The following is a 13,623-nucleotide window of genomic DNA, read 5'->3' on the forward strand; positions in this document are numbered from 1 at the left end:
GCTGCGAGGTCACGTGCCCAGCATGAGACGAGCGCGGCAGCACATGTGGCAATCACTCAGGAAAGCCCGGGAAGCACGCAGCCATACGTCTCTCTGACATTTTGGTAGTTTATATTCCAGCCAGGTGGCGGTTGCCATGCTGGGCGCAGCATGGCAAGCGTCGTCATGCTTTAAGTAGTGCATGGGTGTGCCAGAGTGGTGAGGTGCCTGTCTCCCAGGGTGACGGTCAACACTCCCACGTTCCCTTGTGTGCCAAGATGGTGACGTGCCTGTCTCCCAGGGTGGTGAAGCACCTGTCTCCCAGGGTGGTAAGGCACCTGTCTCCCAGGGTGCTAAGGCACGTCTCCCAGGATATGATAGGCCAATTAAATCAAACAATAATGACCTTAAATATAGATGAATACACAATTTAAGTTTTTTACTCGTCCGAAATAATGATTAAATACGCAATATTTATGACGTAAACAGCTGTATAACTTCCAGAATATTACATAAAACTCAAGAGCCCATTTCAGGGCCTCGACTAAAGACACTGGAAGTTTCACCATTGTGGCAGCGCCGTTGAAGAAAAATTCCTAATTAGATAAAAAAAACAAAATGCGGAAAAAGATTATTAAGCAGATATGACTATCTAGAATAATAAATAAATAAGTTATGGCAATTGGCAACAAGCTATAGACGGCCAATAGGCCTGGCGCCATGTTCATGCCTGGTATGAGCCAGTATATACCTAGTGATCCTGCCTCTCAAGGGCCAGTAGGCCTCCGGTAGTGATCTCATCTCCTTATATTTTATAAAGCTTATGGAGGGGGTTGGATACTGCGCAAAGAATTAATGCGATAGATTTGTTCATAAAAAAATGGGAGTTAATAGTACATAGACCCAGTTTTGGTTTAAGTTATATATTTTGCTAAGTTAGATTAAATTAGGTCAGTCATTTTTTTAGGTTAGGTTTGGTGAAGTGGTTAGATAATGTTTTGAAATATGCTCACTAGAACACAACTTTCCCTTTGGATATTTACTCCAAAATTACATAAATCGTTCTAGGGTAGATTCCAAAAATATATAATATCATGATCTATAAACATGGTTTTAGATTAATCGAGAAAGGGCCAGGATTTATCAAGCGTTTTCGCAATTACTTACGAAACCTGTATATCTTTCCTTAATTAAACACTTCATGCGTTCCGAAACGCTACGAGGTTGTTTACAAACAATAAAAGCCTTACGTCGTGAAGTTTTCCAGCTTGTATACTGTATTTCCAGCTTTGTTTACATTTACAATAAATGTAAACAAAGCCGCCATGATTAAGAAAAGTTGAACAGGTTTCTTAAGTAGTTGCGTAAAAGCTTGATAGACCTTGGCCTTCGTCCACACATATCTTCCTTGTACCGATGAACAGGTAACAAGAAGTCAGTTCCATGTTTCCTGTGTGGCGCGGGTCTCCCCCGCAGGACTGGGTTGAGCTGGTTGAGAGGAGCGTCGATCATACGGGTACCGTGTAGTCTGTGAACAATCCTAAACTACAAATGAGAACAAACTTTCCCAGTTTTCTCAGTTACGAACGAACCTATTACGTATGTAGTAGGTTCGTTCAACTACAAAACTGTGCTCGCCCTGTCTGCATGTAGGAAAAGACTTCCCCTGCTAGTACTTGTCTGCCTCTCTAACCTTCACTGCTCTGTTGTACAGGTGTTCACCTTATCATGTTCCTTGTGCACCTGTTTTAACAGCTGCTGTTCTATCATATAGGCAGCTACTGATGCTTTGATGACGTAATCATATTTTATTATATATTATATTTTCCTGATAAATGAGCCAAGAGTTGATACATTAGCCCTAAACTGTCAGTTTTTGGGGTGTAGGGTTGAAAAGGCCTACCTAACCTTGTATGAACAATTTAACTAAAAGTGAAGAGGTCCTACGACAAATATATATATATATATATATATATATATATATATATATATATATATATATATATATATATATATATATATATATATATACATATATACATATATATATATATATATATATATTATATATATATATATATATATTATATATATATATATATATATATATTATATATATATATATATATATTATATATATATATATATATATATATATATATAATATATATATTATACTTAATCATACACAGTCGTGACAGGGTGGCTCTCACATTCCGGAAGTAGTGTCAAGTAGTTTACCATCACTTGCATAATAATGAGCAATGCAATTTCTGGCTGTGATCTTATTGTATCTCCAAACATTACCATAACCTCCCTGAGCAACGGAAAAGTTTGAGCTAATTATACGATATTTGCTTCTTTACCTGACGAGTTTGTTGTTAGATCTTCACATGAATCATTACTATATTAATTGTGTAATGATGATATCACTGGTACATAAATAATTAATCCAACCCCACACATTTATGAAATGAGAGTAACGACGACATTACCAGTGGAAATATCACTACAACATCAGTACTATACTTCTTGGCACGAAGTCCGCTGATAAATAACTTACATGGTAATTCAAGTTCAAGTACGTTTATTGAGACACTAAAATACATCATTAGCAGTTAGTGTAATCATTTATTACGCACCCCATAACCTATCCCGAGGGCGGTGGTGGAAAGGGTTAGATGACTAATGATGTTACCTGATGAGCCACGGGAGACATCTCCCGTCACGCAGGGTGCAGTCGCACCTCCACAGATCTCCAGTATCAGCTCTTGATACTGGTAATGGCTCAAAAGGGCCACCACTTACGGGCTATTCGTGCCCGTCTCACCTTTTGGGTGGTTTAATCTTTATCAATCAATCAATCACCTGATGAGCAACTAACAGTTGCGTGTGTGTACTGGAATTGTTTAAGTGTATTGCCATGCCGTTGTTGTTGTTATAGATTCAGCTACTCGGAACAAGTTCCAAGTATAACGGGCTATGGTGAGCCCGTAGTGGATTTTATATCATCGCTTTATATCAAATTAGCGAGTGTGTGTGTGTTGCGTGTGCGCGCGCCGGCGTGTGGTGTTTAACAGGAAAATATTGTTTTCGTGATTTCATAACAGGCGCGGGAAGTTGTATATTCAAGGAAGGAGCGGAGAGCGGAAGGGGTTGAGGGGGGGGGGGAGGGTGTATCCTGTGCATGGGGTAGCCTAGCTCACTCACTGCTTCTCGGCCGCTCCCTGGCTGAACCTAGCCTAATATTTCCTAATAGAGTTCATTAACCTCTAAAATAAAAGGAAGGGGTGTTTGTGTCGAACACCTCTTGGTAGAACGATCGAGTTTTTATAACTCCTTCTTCGGTAGTCATAGAAGATCGTCTTGTGTTTTTGAGGGCCGTAGTTGGTATGGTTACCCTGATGTTGCGAGTAACGCATCAGCATCCTTCAGGACACCTTGGTGCTGCCAGCGTCAGCGTCCCTCAGGACACCTTAGTGTTGTCAGTGTCTCACACTAGAAAACAGGAGACGGGAAGCCTAGGGGAAGGGGGGGGAGGGGAGGGGGAAAGAGAACAATAGAACACGTGACACTCGAGACATCAGTCTTATGAGTCACTGAGGCAAAACATTCCACATAACATCCGCCAATGTTCAGAGCGATAGTTTAGAAGAAACACGACGGGCAAAACAAAGAAATACAAGTATACAAAGAAATACCATGTTATTATGGCGGAATAAATCACTTGAGTGCCCGTGAAGATGGAGTCAGTATATTAAATGTGACCATCAAGACCACTCTGATCAATGACTATTACGACCCCGCTGCTCTACTGACTAATACGACCACGCTAGTTTACTGATTAATACGACCACGCTAGTTTACTGATTAATACGACCACGCTGGTCCACTGACTATTACGACCACACTGGTCCACTGACTATTACGACCGCGCTGCTATAAATTATATAATTTATTATAGACTGCGAGAACTAAGTAGGCCATCGCCCTACTCAGTTCTTAATACAGGCGATGAGTCACAATAACGTGGCTAAAGTAAGTTGACCAGACCACACACTAGAAGGTGAAGGGACGACGACGTTTCGGTCCGTCCTGGACCATTCTCAAGTCGACTGAGAATGAGAATGATCGACTTGAGAATGGTCTATGACGGACCGAAACGTCGTCATCCCTTCACCTTCTAGTGTGTGGTCTGGTCAACTCAGTTCTTAATATTTTCAATAACAGCCCACTCTCATATTGACGGCATGCACATTATTTCATCTTATCCAACAACAGAACCGTGACAGTGAGCCGGTGACATGTATTATAAGATTATATTTCATAAGTAGATATGGCAAACATTATTACTGGGAATGCCATTAGATGACCGACTTAAGTAAGTGGAGCCCAGCAGCCTAAGTTCGATCTTGCCACTTAAACTATGTAAACAAAAACACAACATGTGCTCACCCTCCCACCACTCCTTTACTCTATTATAAAATCACATTAATGCATTCATAAATCTATGTATCTATGAATTTACGTATGTAGCTGAGCCTAACATTTTAAAAGCACTACGATCACCTTCTATGGTTGTTCAATAAATCTCTGAACTGTATGTTTGACAAATCTCTCACCCTGTCCATGGAGGACAGAAGAAAATGTATATATGCTAGTTAGCATTGTAATTGTGTGGCCACGTCTGTGGTAGAAAATAATAATAAAAAAAAACTCCTTTACGAAGCTCGCAGTGTTGCCAAGTTAACACATAGCCACCTCTCTGTGTACCGTTCATGTTTTATACCTCACCTTTACACAAACCTTCCGTTGGCTCCACAACCATGAAAAGTCGCTTACACCATGTTTCACAAACAGATTGCTCAAATCAGCTTTGTAAGTTTTATTATTCATAAGGAGCGAATATAGTCTTAAATTTTCAAATCTTAAGCGTAGCCTTCTATCTATCCATTCCGTTCTCTCGCTCTGTTACTCAGTAAAAACACAGTTTTGCATTGCCAGAAATGCAGGAACCCAAGCAACCCCCCTAACTGCTGAAGGCCGATGCACAGAAAACGTTAAGGTCTTAGATTTGATTTTCGTGTAGGGCAAACACGTTTGGGCACGTTTCCTTTCACCTGATGCCTCTGCTATGAGTAACATCCTGGGGAAAAATCAGTAGTGGCCTAGGGGGAGGGGTGTGTGGGGTATATCGATAAGCCTAATGTGAAAGTGATAAGCCTAATGTGACACAATCGACTTGAGAATGGTCCAGGACGGACCGAAACGTCGTCGTCCCTTCACCTTCTAGTGTGTAGTCTGGTCAACTTACTTTAGCCACGTTATTGTGACTCATCGCCTGCCTAATGTGAAAAATTAAAAAATCAGAGAAACACTAACACGAATGTTTAAGAAATGTCTAAATATTTAATTTAAAATAAAATACTACCAAAATCTCCGCCAAATAACCCAAGTTTGCCTAGTGTAGGTACTACTAGTAACAGATGGAATGCATTAAGCAGTGATGTGGTGGAGGCTGACTCCATACACAGTTTCAAATGTAGATGTGATAGAGCCCAGTAGATTCAGGAATATGTACATCAGTTGATTGACAGTTGAGAGGCGGGACCAAAGAGCCAGAGCTCAACCCCCGGAAGCACAATTAGGTGAGTACTAGGTAGTGCCCGTGACTGACCTTTCCACCACCACCCACTGGGTGGGTGCGGGGTGCATGACAGGCAAATTAAATCTGTTGATAACTAAGTCACCACAAATTAAATTGCTTAGACAAATGAACACTGGGGGTCCAGTTCCGGAACCCGTTATGCAACTTTTAAACTTTCCGCCACCATCCACACGATGGGCATAGGGGCCATGATAAACTAAAATACCAAACATCAATATTACCCGCTTCAGAGGTTGTGAAGTTGCCATTCTCCGCCAACACTCCCTTGCTGGGGCCTGATTCAAAAGCTCCTCAAATGGACAAGGTACACCGGTACATCACGTTCCGTGTTAAGAGTATTCCTGTAGGGCGAGGCTACACACCAGTGTACAGGCAGAGAGAGACAGCGTGGAGCCGTGGAACACCAGATGGCTGAGATCCTCACACCTGGTTCCCAAGGTAAGTGAGAATAATCTGTTCACCGCGAGGCCGCTCACCCTTCTGACTCCAGGGTGTGGCTGGCCTCGACCCTCTACCCCTCCTTTCACTCCCTCACCATTTATCATTACGTACTCTTACTTACTTTCTCTACATTTTATATACAAAAAATTCACTGTCAGCTGCTCTACACCCCCTAGACATCTCTTCATCATCTCCATCATCTCATCTCCATTTTTCCCTGCTCCAGGTACCTATTATTAATTATTAATAATAATTACCTATCCAAGGTACCTAATTATTACCTATCCAAGCTGTCATCTGCTATGTAGATTTACTATAGTGCGAATAATGTGGTCTTAGCCTATCGTGTCCATAGAATAAACTAGGTCTTATACCCTTAAAAATATCCCCTAGCTTCCTTTATTTTGAAGTCGATAATCAACACATTCTGAATTGCAGGAAATCTATATACCTCGGCGTGGGTATCAACGGTGAAATTACAAATTAATTACTTCGTAAGCTCAAAGAAGGACCACAACCTCTTACAAAAATAGCTGGTAATGTGGGAAATATTTCCCACTTATAACATAATTAACTATTTAATAAATATCTCTAATAATATATAGCTATGAGGATTCGTTCTCTGTTACGCTTATAAAACTAACCACAAATTACTGGCATTTAAATTAAGAGGATTCGTCTTCTGTTCATTCATAATAACTTTAAAATGTGCAATACCCAGAATTTTCCTACTAAGTCTGGCGTCATAATTCTGCCAAAACCTTCCCACTTTGCTATGAGGCGATGAAGCTATTATACGTAACTCTTGATCTTCCTTATTCAACAAAGTGGAGTAAATCAGAGTCTACATTTTAAAGGTCGCCGAGCAGTAAATGGGTGTTTAGGAGTTAGGGAACGGTTGTGGGTTGAATCCTACGGATGATCAGTAATTGGTCGTAGGGAACCTCAAGAAACCTAAACAGGCTTCCTGTCCCCAACAATGGGAAATTATATACAACAGATTTATACAACTAAACACGGCCCTGTGCATCAAGATAATGATACTCAACATCTCCAACACACAGATTGGAGACAACCTATCTTCATCTATCTATCAATCTATCTCCTACAACCTGGAGAGCAGCCTATATTCTGCGATCAGTAATCCCTACAAATGATGTTAACTCATCAACAAGCAGCCTGTGTGCTAAATGACCGAGAAGGGTGGCCAACCTCATCAAATATCACACAACCATTACTAAAACGAGGAATGAAAACACAGTACTACTCAAAGCTGTGCTTAGCACTCCTCAAGTTCTGCAGAAACAACACTACAACTAGCTACTAATACACGGCAAAGGACAGGAGCAACTGTATATGATTCAAAATAACTTATTTTAGCAATAGTACAAAACGTGAACTCTTGGGTGAAAAGCTGAAAGCAAAATCAAACCACACACCGTCACCAGTACCACCAGCACCCTCTGGTGAAGCAGCTACAGCACGTAACCAATGGCAGCCAGCAAAAAAAAAAAATCCATTATATATATGCGTGTACAGCATATGTCTAATATCCACGCATCAATTCATATCACAGCAGCAGGGTCACCCACAAAGCCAAAATGAATGAGCCACAACCCTGCATTTTCTTCATCTACACCTTATATCCCAATCCATCTTCAAGATTTCCTGTATCCTTATCCTACCCTTTCTATCCTCTACTTGCCAGTTCTATGGACATCTGCAACCGGGACCGGACCTTGTGTATCAACGTCCCCATACCATGGATATTTCTAACAAGGTAATTGAAGTACGCATCTTCATATTATTTTATATATTTCGCAGGCAATATTGAATGTATTGTAAACAGGCATACTTAAAATAATTTATAGAGCAGTTTGTGGAATCTCTTAGAGCCGTGTGTGTGGAATCTTTGGAGCAGAGTGGAATCTGGCTGTATTGTAGAATCTCTGGAGCTGTGTGCGGAATCTCTGGAGAAGTGAATAGAATATCTGGCGAACTGTGTAGAATCTCTGGAAAAGTGCGTGGAATTTCTGGAGAAGTGTGTGGAATTTCTGGAGAAGTGTGTGGTATTTCTGGAGAAGCGTGTGGAATTTCTGGAGAAGTGTGTGGAATCAAACTTGACGCGTCCTGGGTCATGCCCCCCTTCCCCCTCCAGACGTTCGATTAAGTAATTACCCGAAAGATTTTCTAAGATATGTCATGTTATTGTGATTTCAATGTACATAACCATGTTCATAAGTAATGTCCCACATTACACAGGAAAAAACGAATATTGGTGATAACCTAGTACATTAACGTATTCACAAAACTAGCCTAAACATCCTATTATGTTTAACGAATATAATTTGGTTAAAATTTAGCAATATTTAAACCCTATCATGAAACAGATTTGTTATTTTCGTGATAAAATAAATTATTTCAGCCCATCATTTGACTTGAGGAGTTATCATCGTACGCCAGCCATCATCCTCAGAGAATGTAATTTATCCCTGGAACCGGAAATATAACACTGGATAAGACCGGGTTATGCAACAGACTGGGTGCGAAGCGGTTATAACTGATGCCTGCTTAGCACACTGTATTTCCTTGTCTCCCTCTATGACTGGGATGTGTGTGTTGTATACTTGCCTACCAGTAATTACCGGAGGAGTAAAGTCTACGTCAACAGCTAGTTAGCTCTCAATATAAGATATATGGTATTTACCTAACCTTTAGTAAACATATGAAAGAGTTTTTACCACGTGGTACAATTCACAGTAATTCCATATAAGCATTTAAAATATTTAAAATTACAACAGCCAAATCCGCGCCTTACACTGCACCACAATCAACTGTCATAAACATACGCTACCAAAGTACAGGTATGACTAAAAAAGCAGAACAATACCGCCTTATACCAAACAGAATTTTGTTTTACTTAAGGACTCTAATAATTTACATCTGTTTTAACTGATTTTTTGTTGCTAAATAACAACGGTGAACGAAACAATGAGCCAAATAATGGCTTACCGCCTCGGTGGCAGTATAACCATGCAACTAAACACTGCTGTACTACCTAGTTATGCTTGCCAGGGATGAGCTCTGGCTCTTTGGTCCCGCCTCTCAATTGTCACTCAACTGCTGTACAGATTCCTGAGCCTACTGGGCTCTATCATATCTACATTTGAAACTGTGTATGGAGTCAGCCTCCACCACATCACTGCCTAGTGCATTCCATCTGTCAACTACTCTGACACTGAAAACGTTCTTTCTAACGACCCTGTGGCTCAGCTGGGTACTCAGCTTCCACCTATGTCCCCTTCTTCGGGTACCATCCGTGTTAAAACAGTTTATTTTTATCTACCCTGTCAATTCCTCTGAGAATTTTGTAGGTAGAGATCATGCCTCCCTTAATTCTTCTGTCTTCCAGTGGTGTGAGGTTCAATTCCAGTAATCTCTCCTCGTAGCTCATTCATCTCAGATTGGGGACTAGCCTGGTGGCATACCTGAACCTTTTATAACTTCTTTTGTGTTTGAGTAGATGCGAACTCCCCGATGGAGCCGCATATTGCAGTATTAGTCTGACATAGGAGGTATACATGGTTCTGAATGATTCCTTACACATGTTTCTGAAGGCAGTTCTTATGTTCGCCAGCCTTGCATACGCCGCGGATGTTATTCTTTTGATGTGGGCTTCAGGGGACAGGCCTAGTGTGATATCAACCGCCAAATTTTTCTCTCGTCCTGACTTGAGGGTTTTCCTCTCCCAGCTGATACGTCCAACCACTTGGGCTGGACGACTGAGCGCCGGTCTCGCTTCATTCAGGTCGGCGTTTAATCCCCGACCGTCCAAGTGGTTGGACACCATTCCTTAACCCCTTGTCCCATCCCAAGTCCTTAACCTGACCCCTTCCAAGTGCTATATAGTCGTAATGGCTTGGCGGTTCTCATGATAGTTCCCTTCCATTCTCTTCCCTTTCCAGCTGGTATCTTGTGTTTGGCCTCCTGCTCCCTACGTCTGTCTTCATCACTTTGCAATTCATGGAGTTAAACTCTAATAGCCATTTGTTGGACCATTTCTTCAATCTGGCCAGGTCATCCTGTAGCCTCTTGTTATCCTCCTCTGTCTTAATCCTTCACATAATTTTAGCATCATCAGGAAACATTGCGAGGAATGAGTCTATACCTTCTGGAAGATCATTCACATATATCAGAAGCAGGATAGGTCCGAGTACAGAACCCTGCGGGACTCCGCTGGTGACAACACGCCAGTCTGAGGTCTCACCCCTCACAGTAACTCTTTGCTTCCTGTTGTTTAGGTACTCCCTCATTTATCCACAAAAAGGATGATTTCGGTAGCGGTATAACCATGCAACCAAACACAGTAGAGAACGAAACATTGAATCACAAAAAAAAAGAATGATCTCAGTAGCAGTATAATTATGCAATCAAACACTGCTGTGATCGAAACATGGGGCCACATAAACGATGATCTCGGTAGCAGTATAATTATGCAATCAAACACATAGCCTCATGGTCTGATGCTATTTAAATTGATGTATAATTCTATTGTATATTAAGTCGCTGCTTCCTCACTGCATTCTCTCACATTATACAAACATTCAATATAATTATAGCAGCGTAGAAAATCATATCTGTACTTACAATGGTGGTAGAAATGTTACACTCGTGGTTATGTTGTGATGGTGTTAGAAATGTCACACTCGTGGCCATGTTGTGATGGTGTTAGAAATGTTACACTCATTGTCATGTTGTGATGGTGTTAGAAATGATAGCACTCATGGTCATGTTGTGATGGTGTTAGAAATGATACACTCGTGGCTATGTTGTGATGGTGTTAGAAATGATACACTCGTGGCCATGTTGTGATGGTTTTAGAAATGTCACACTCGTGGCCATGTTGTGATGGTGTTAGAAATGTCACACTCGTGGCCATGTTGTGATGGTGTTAGAAATGATACACTCGTGGCTATGTTGTGATGGTGTTAGAAATGATACACTCGTGGCCATGTTGTGATGATGTTAGAAATGATACACTCGTGGCTATGTTGTGATGGTGCTAGAAATGATACACTCGTGGCTATGTTGTGATGGTGTTAGAAATGTCACACTCGTGGCTATGTTGTGATGGTGTTAGAAATGTCACACTCATGGTTATGTTGTGATGGTGTTAGAAATGATACACTCGTGGCTATGTTGTGATGGTGCTAGAAATGATACACTCGTGGCTATGTTGTGATGGTGCTAGAAATGTTACACTCATGGTCATGTTGTGATGGTGTTAGAAATGTCACACTCGTGGTCATGTTGTGATGGTGTTAGAAATGTCACACTCGTGGCAATGTTTTGATGGTGCTAGAAATGATACACTCGTGGCTATGTTGTGATGGTGCTAGAAATGATACACTCGTGGCTATGTTGTGATGGTGTTAGAAATGATACACTCGTGGCTATGTTGTGATGGTGTTAGAAATGTCACACTCGTGGTCATGTTGTGATGGTGTTAGAAATGTCACACTCGTGGCTATGTTGTGATGGTGCTAGAAATGATACACTCGTGGCCATGTTGTGATGGTGCTAGAAATGATATACTCGTGGTCATGTTGTGATGGTGCTAGAAATGATACACTCGTGGCCATGTTGTGATGATGTTAGAAATGATACACTCGTGGCTATGTTGTGATGGTGCTAGAAATGATACACTCGTGGCTATGTTGTGATGGTGTTAGAAATGTCACACTCGTGGTCATGTTGTGATGGTGTTAGAAATGTCACACTCGTGGTCATGTTGTGATGGTGCTAGAAATGATATACTCGTGGTCATGTTGTGATGGTGCTAGAAATGATACACTCGTGGCTATGTTGTGATGGTGTTAGAAATGATACACTCGTGGCTATGTTGTGATGGTGTTAGAAATGTCACACTCGTGGCCATGTTGTGATGGTGTTAGAAATGTCATTAGCCTTCTGTAGCAGAGTTAGGTTACTGCTCCCCGCTGCAGTTATTAATAACCTTGTGCTTTTGTCCTTGTTTAAAAGGCTCAGAGCACGTCCATGGACCCTCTTGAATTAGTATAAATCTTAAATTTTTTTCCACGAATCCTTTACACTCCTGAAGGATCTCAAGTTACATCAACCCTACTTATTACATTGATGACTTCTACTATACCTTGCCTCCTTGTTTGTTCCTTTTCAGTTCGGAATTCCGACAGTTATAGGAAAATTCTGTGGGAAAGCATCGTCCAGTGGAGGAGGAGAGGTTGGGACTGAGGAGAGGACCGTGACGCGTACACCACCCACCACAGTCGAGAGATTACTGAGCTGTGAGCCGCGGGACCCTCGGCCCACCTGTTGCCTCCATGTCCCACCCGGCGGGAGGTGTCGGGGGGTCACTCCCTCCACGCTATACAAACTCTAAGAAATACAAAATAATAATAATATATTTATATATATTATAAAGGGAAGGGAGTACCACCTCTCGCTGGAAGAAAGGGGACCCTTAGCCTCGGAGGAAACCACACATAACGCATTAGAGGGAATGTTTAGGTCCCCTTCCAATACAGTTTCTGTGTGCTTTCGCCTACCACCCCCCTTCCTTTTGTGTGTCTTTTTTTTGTTTTATTATGTATTTGAAGGTTATAATATATATATTGGTTGATACGAAAAGTGCGTAACGGTTATGGATCTCATGAAGCCCCTCCGCCTCCGGACAGGATCAGAGGATGCAACAGGCATTTCCCCTCTGGATCGCCACACTTAGGCGCTGAATTATATCTATCTATCTATCTATCTATCTATCTATCTATATATATATATATATAAACACGTGATATATATGTATCACGTGTTAATTTTCGTGATTTACACATATGTATAGAATTATATAGGCTGATCCATTTATAAATAATAAATATTTCAGCCTATCCTCCTATCAGGATAGTACTTATAGCCACTTTAATAAAACGTACAAAAATAGACGGTTGGCCACAACAAAGATAGTTTTACCTGAGGTTTACCCGAGGGACACTAATACTCTAGTGACCTCGACGAGGACAGGAAGCCGGCGGCTTGTTACAGGTCTCCCCCCCCCCCCATTTGTCCTGGTGATTTCAGTTCTATTTGTTCTAGCTCGATTTGAAAATTCAACAGAATTTTGGAATTTATGGCTTCTGCGTGTAAGCAATTCCAAGGGTTTTTAATCCTGAGGGATTTTGGGCAGCTCATATAGGTCAGGTAAGACAACGGAGTAGCCAACACCGTCGACAGACTTAAGACCCAGCTGTGAATATGGCATTGGAGTGTAAGTCCGAGGAAAAGTCTTCAAGGAGGTGACGTATCATAACAAAAGGAAGGGTAAGCTTTTACTATGTGGAGTCAGGTCTTGCAAATCTTTACAAGTGGGACACTATGGAGGCAAGGATGGAACGACACGAAGAGAAATGTTGCAAACACGAACCAAGGGGAAATCTTGTAGGCGAAATATCCGTACAGAAAATGGAAGGTGGTTCAAGTTCAAGTAAGTCCCTGCCAGT

The 13,623-nt window shown here is 41.4% G+C and overlaps 2 protein-coding genes across 3 annotated transcripts in view; both read right to left on the reverse strand.

Annotated features, from left to right (window-relative positions):
• LOC138365303 (uncharacterized) overlaps positions 1-9,637 on the reverse strand; it is a 17,311-nt gene extending 7,674 nt beyond the window's left edge. Inside the window, exon 1 of the mRNA XM_069325591.1 lies at positions 9,577-9,637. Coding sequence (XP_069181692.1) covers positions 9,577-9,637 — 61 coding nt within the window. The remainder of the gene's footprint in view (positions 1-9,576) is intronic.
• Positions 1-12,418, reverse strand: part of LOC123760006 (myogenesis-regulating glycosidase) — a 58,671-nt gene extending 46,253 nt beyond the window's left edge. For both annotated transcript variants that reach the window (XM_045745344.2, XM_045745343.2), the window contains exon 1: positions 12,261-12,418. The gene's annotated coding sequence lies outside the window, so the exon portion shown is untranslated. The remainder of the gene's footprint in view (positions 1-12,260) is intronic.
• Between the last annotated feature and the right edge of the window lie 1,205 nt (positions 12,419-13,623).

This window comes from Procambarus clarkii, chromosome 16 (assembly GCF_040958095.1).
Source record: "Procambarus clarkii isolate CNS0578487 chromosome 16, FALCON_Pclarkii_2.0, whole genome shotgun sequence".
In the NCBI taxonomy this organism is placed as follows: Eukaryota; Metazoa; Arthropoda; class Malacostraca; order Decapoda; family Cambaridae; genus Procambarus; species Procambarus clarkii.